This window comes from Coffea arabica, chromosome 11e (assembly GCF_036785885.1).
Source record: "Coffea arabica cultivar ET-39 chromosome 11e, Coffea Arabica ET-39 HiFi, whole genome shotgun sequence".
Lineage (NCBI taxonomy): Eukaryota > Viridiplantae > Streptophyta > Magnoliopsida > Gentianales > Rubiaceae > Coffea > Coffea arabica.
This window is the reverse complement of record NC_092331.1, coordinates 17396633-17402561: the sequence shown is the minus strand read 5'-3', so window position 1 is coordinate 17402561 and position 5929 is coordinate 17396633. Positions and strand designations below refer to the sequence as shown.

At 39.6% G+C, this 5929-nt stretch overlaps 1 protein-coding gene across 1 annotated transcript; it reads right to left on the bottom strand.

The window, feature by feature from the left end:
* Positions 1-268: 268 nt before the first annotated feature.
* LOC113717115 (putative late blight resistance protein homolog R1B-23) lies at positions 269-5556 on the bottom strand. The gene is made up of 2 exons (XM_027241772.2): positions 983-5556; positions 269-608 (listed from the first exon to the last, which is right to left on the bottom strand). Exon 1 carries the CDS (start codon positions 5424-5426, stop codon positions 1032-1034), a length of 4395 nt encoding a protein of 1464 aa, XP_027097573.2. The 5' UTR covers positions 5427-5556; the 3' UTR covers positions 269-608; positions 983-1031.
* Positions 5557-5929: the final 373 nt, after the last annotated feature.

Below are 5929 nucleotides of genomic sequence, written 5' to 3'. Positions count from 1 at the left end.
AAGTAGTTTTGCGATTTAGTAAATGTTTTACGCAGGAGTCCAATTAAACATGTTAACAGAATCTGGTCCTTTTGTATCATTAGCTGCTCCACCTTTCAAGGAGAAAAAAATCAAGAGGTAAATAGAAACCATACTTCAGCAATGAACAAGTTCGGCTGTGACATAGCTGTAGGAACAGATTGTATGCAATTACATGATCCAAATGGACTTCTCTCTCCAATTCTATTAAATTCTTTCATTTATTCAGTTGTATACTTAGTCATCAAAATAATAAGAAGATGAAAATGATACCAATATACATTCTCATTATAGAGATATTGAAAATAATCAAGTCATACTCATCAAACAAGGGAAACTCAAAAAGTGTTTCAAACACGTGGTTTGTAATCTGGCTAAAGCAGAAAAACATAAAATCTCCAAGTTGCCATCACAAGGAAGAAATCAACCAAACATTTTGAATTTACAGACACCCCTGTGAGAACTAATAAATCCCAGATATAACATAATCTAGATGCCCTTTTCCCATCTTCTTCACCTTGATCTAGATGCCGAGAATTCCATCTTCTGCATCTTGAAGAGAGGTCCACTTCTCTTTTCCTGAGGGCCAACTGAAACAAATATTGGCATATTAGTTTAACCAACTACAAGTAATGTAATTAGGTCTTTCAAGTAGATCTTTGTCACAATTGCTCAATAGGACTAACGTTTCCTAGGATCTGCCTCTGACCAGTCACAAGTGACTACACAAACTTTTAATCAACAATAGAGCGGTTTCCTCGAGAAAACAGGAAGTTGCAGCCATATGTAGAACTGAGTGGTGCGCCATTTCAAAGCAGAAATAAAATGATACAAGACTTAAACCTATGAAGTTATGATTCAGGAGTAATATAATCATGATTTGAGTGGTGACTAGAAGTTACAAAGTGCTGAGGATCCACTAAATTGGTATAGAAAAACTAACAAAAAGATTAAGTTTACACACCTGCAAATAGAATGACATGCCAAATTTCGATCAGAAGTTAGGGAGGTGATCAGAAATCCATTTCCGAACGATCAATAAGGACCTTCAGCTCATTCCCCATGTCAAGTGATTCCGTCTGAAGCCGTCTCACAGACTTTCCAACAGATCTTGTGCACAATTGTACCTCAATCATCTCCAGAGTGCAGATTTCCCCAAAACCAGAGGGGACCTCCTTCAGCTGCCTGCAACTTCGCAAAATTAAGTGCTGAAGCTGTGGCAGGTGATCACTAGAGGCATTCCATTCAGCAAGGTTTAGACTGTCTAGCTTCAAAAATTTCAGATTAAGGAACTCCCCTTCTTTCATCTCCCATACTTCCCCCTCAAAGGCTTTAGAGAGTAATTTGAGAACCTCAAGGTTGGGCAGCTTTCCAATTTCCGAAATATATGACCATGGTAGGTGAAATTTCGACAGGGTCAACTTTCTGAGATTCAATGGGAAGTCAAATTTACAGGGTAGAGCAATCCTACCAGAATAGAGCAGCTTGAGAGACACGAGCTCCGTCAGAAAATTTAGTTTTGGAAACTGATTGCATTTCTCATTATCATCTGATAATTCAGAAAATGTGCATCTCAGTTTCCGAAGTTTGGGCAACCTCCTCATGATGTTCTCTGTACGTTCACCACAAGAGAGATATGGAGAGGAAAAACTGACCAGATTATGTAATTGAGAAGAACTTTTCCATATGCCATCTTGCAAGCTGAAGGCAGCATGATTAATTACATGGACATGTCTCAACTTTGCCATGCTCCAAATGGTTCTTGGTAATAAAACTCTACCTTTTAGTCCCTTTACAAGCAAGATTTCAAGATTTAGCAGCTCCGATATTGATTCAGGAATACTGTCTATATCACCAGAAAGGGCTAAATACCTCAGACGCACCATAACTTCTATTCCTCTGGGGAAAGCATGGCCCATGTTGATGCATTCCACATCCAAAACTCTCAGAAGCTTAAAGTTGTTCAAAATGGAGGAGATGTCATAAGGACACCATGGACGCATATCGCTGGTGGCAGAGTACAGTAGAGAGCGGACACACGGTCCACAAGGACTGGACATTACAAAATGCTTCCTCTTGGAAAAGATGGACACCCTGCGATTTTCGTATGTCGTGGAATTTGCAGGTAAGCAATAACCGGGATCAACTCCATAATCTAGGTCCTCATAAGTAGGAGGAAAAAGTTCATCATAACCATTTTGCCACTGCAAAAAGTTTTCCTCTTCGCACCTTCGCAGGCATAAGGTGCGCAACATGTCATGAACACGACACGTTTTGACTCCTCCATCCGATCTTCTTTTGGAAGCCATTACTAGGCTTCTACCAATTAGGTCCCTCAAGTACCTCTCTGCAACATCTTCTTTGCTTCCCAGCTGTGTATTTGCTATGAATCCTTCTGCTGCCCATAACCATGTCAACTTCCTAACTGGGATGTCTTTATCCTCCAAAAACACTCCAGTATACAGAAAGCAACGCTTCAAATAGTCAGGTAAATATGTGTAGCTTAGATTTAGGATATCCATGCACCTTGTTTCAGGATCATCAGCAATGCGTGAGCATATATTTTCTGAAACTTGTTTCCACCAGTCAGGTTCCATATCAGTTCTTTTAAGGAGACCAGATATTGCAACAAGTGCAAGCGGGAGTCCACCACAGCTTCTCGAAATTTGTTTTCCAAGTTCCAGTAGTTCATCAGGGCACCCTTCTGTGCCAAACAACTTTTTCTGCAACAATTCCCAGCTCTCATCTTCAGAGAATATACGAAGGGGATGAATAAAATTGTCTTCTTTAATTTTTGCCGCCACATCAAAGTGACGGCTGGTCATCAGTATTCTGCTTCCATTGTTGTCATCTGGAAATGATCTTTTGAAATCATACCATGCCTCAATGCTCCAGATGTCGTCCATAACAATGAGGTACTTATTTCTCTTCAGGCAACGGTACAATTTCATCTCCAGATCTGCATCACTCATTTCTAGGAGGTCATCAGTAAGTTCCACGGTGTCACCTAAAATCTGAAGAAGCAATTCTCTCTTCTGATATGCTTGGGAGACACAACACCATGCTTGAACGTGGAAGTGATAGGTAATTGAAGGATCGTTGTATACCTTCCAGGCTAAAGTTGTCTTTCCGAGTCCAGCCATGCCAACAATTGACACAACATCTAGTTTTCCTGATCCTGCTACAAGTCTATCAATGACCAATTTTTTTTCATCAGCAAGATCAATAACAGCTTCATCAATCTGGGGACTTTCAGCTGGTGATGATGCCCTTGTTGAAGTGGAGAGAACATTATGGATGTTGATGCCCTGTACATTCTTACAGGTTTCTGTTGCCTGAAACTTAATGATTCTGAGATCTTCCACAAGATCAGAAAGCCATAATGGATGATACCATCTCAAACAATCTCCAGCCACAAACAGATCAATGAGATATTCTGCCTCGAGTGTTACTTGTATAATGCATGAAGCAACACTCTTCAATTCCTGATGCTCATTATACTGTTCTTCAATGTACGCGAGGAATGATCTCAAGAACTTTATCTCTTCATGAACAACATGAAATTGATGTTTCACGGAAAGAATAGAATCAGCTTTAGACTTGAGCTGCTCGAAGAGATCTACTAGAAAGAAATCGATGCAGCCTAGTCCTTCCAACTTGGGGAAATTAGATCTTGATAACCTTCGATGAGGTAAGTAAATTTCTTTGATCATTGCATTGACATCCTTCATCTTTTCAACTAACCCCGGCAGCAAATGACTGAATTTCCTCACTGTATCTTCTGTAATTTCATTTTCAAGAAGAGAGTAATAGAAACAAGCTGCATCCCTTGCTACTGACTCTACTTGTGCCAAGATCAATTTCTCATTCTCCTCTAGTGGACCCATTAAATAAGTTCTGCTGACTACCAGCCCCTGATCAAGGCTTTTGATTTGGAGCTTCACATTGACTATCAGACTTGGGTGTTTACTAAGAAGCTCTTCAAAAAGTACCTCTGTCTTCAAAAGTTTAATCTTCTCCAGCAACTTAAGTAGCTCATCTGTGAACTTGTCTTCAGTGATGGATCCGGCAAGAAATGATCGACAAACGGAGTCAGCTTCCCCAGCCACAGGTTTGATATGCAACCAAATCAACTTAGGAACTTTAGTTTCCGCCACAGGTGCATTTCTCTGGTAATCTCGAAAATACTTCAGTTCATTGTGGAAAGAATCAATTTGATGCTCAAGGAACTTTAAACTGCCTCTATGGTTTAGCAGTCGGATCAGGAAGACCTCTGCCCTTAGAAGCTCCATCTTTTCTACCAATCTAAAAAATGCAGGATCGGTGTCCCGTGTTTCCTCTGTATCATGAAATGAATAACCGAAAGATCCAAGCTCGATAATGGTTGCTTTAATCTCCATTAAAGTCAGCTTCACATTATCGTTCCTGTAGAGATCTGACACACAAATGGAATGGACAAAGAATATCAGGTCTTTGAGACTTCTGCGCAAGGTTTCGTATCGATAATACTCCTTAGGAATGAGAAAATAAATATATGCTTTCACCAGATAATGAGGTGATGATATCGAGGAGTGGCATGAACAATAACCGGTAGTTAATTTGAGACACAGCTCTGAAACTTGTGGAGTATTAGGCTTGAACGCCTTTACCAGATCAGAAAGCATGATGATCATCCCCTGGTCCTTGTCTTCATCCATTCGATGAATCCAGCACACATAAGAAAAATGCGCTGCGCGGACAAGCACACCTCCAAAATGAGTCAAGAGATCTCTTTGCAGATTTGGACAAGTACCTTGCATTCCCTCGACATATCTATGGAGACATTTTACCATATCATACATGGTACGAAGTTGTGAGCAGAGGCGGCATAGCAAGTCTCCTTGCCTCCGCACAACACCCAGTAAAGTGTCACAGAAGTTTTCCCAGTTTTCATAATTGTTTAAGGGATGCTGGGATTCAAATGAATGGTTGGATGCAACATATTCATAAGCTACTTCCATTTGTGGCCTAAAAAACATAAGCTTCTGTTGCAACTTAGCAATTGCAATTTCAATCTTTTCATATCTTCCTGCACTCTGATGTGCAACTCTTACATCACTTGTTGCCTCCTCAACTGCAGCTTCAATTTCCAGCACCAGAGACCCCAACCCCTGACCAGCACCGCGCTGCTTATCAGCATTGTTCCAATTTGCCATGTACATCTGAAACATTCCCAACAGTTCTGCTTCTATTCTAACGATCCCAACTTGATCGGTAATAGCAGAACTACGTTCTGTAAAAAAAGTAAAACTTGTACAATCGTCCAACTCCAAAAAGAGAGAATCAAAAACATCAGTGGATGTTCGATTCTTACTCTTAACAGCTTTTTTTCGGTTCTTTTTCTTGACAAGTTTTCCAAAGCACTCCATGGAAAAAGATCCCGAAGCACAAATAGCAAACTTAACAGCTAGCTGAGAAAAACTATTTTAATCTTGCTGGAGTTTCAAGACTGAAAAATAACAGTGGAATTTTGTAAAGAAAATGAATGTTTGAAGAAATTGTTGATTGAGATATTTTTTTGAGCTGGTTAAAGCATCTACATTCACACGTCTACATAAAGATCTACATTATTGCAAAAGGTCGTATTACTAGATGATCAATGACCTTATCTGGCAACTGTAACCAATATCTGTTCAAACTTTTTCGGACGCTTTTTATCATTTCAGATCCCTTTTAGATTGTGGTCTCCTTCTGTCTTAATCATGTCCCTTCTCCATTATGTGGTTTGCCAGTCTTTCTGAATTTTTTTTTTTGACCTTTCTCAAATTGGCCGCGTTTGTTTGGATAGAGTATTATTTAAAATATTATTTAGAATAATTATTGTAATATTTTTTGTGATGTGATGTATGTGAGATAAAAAGATAATTGAGAA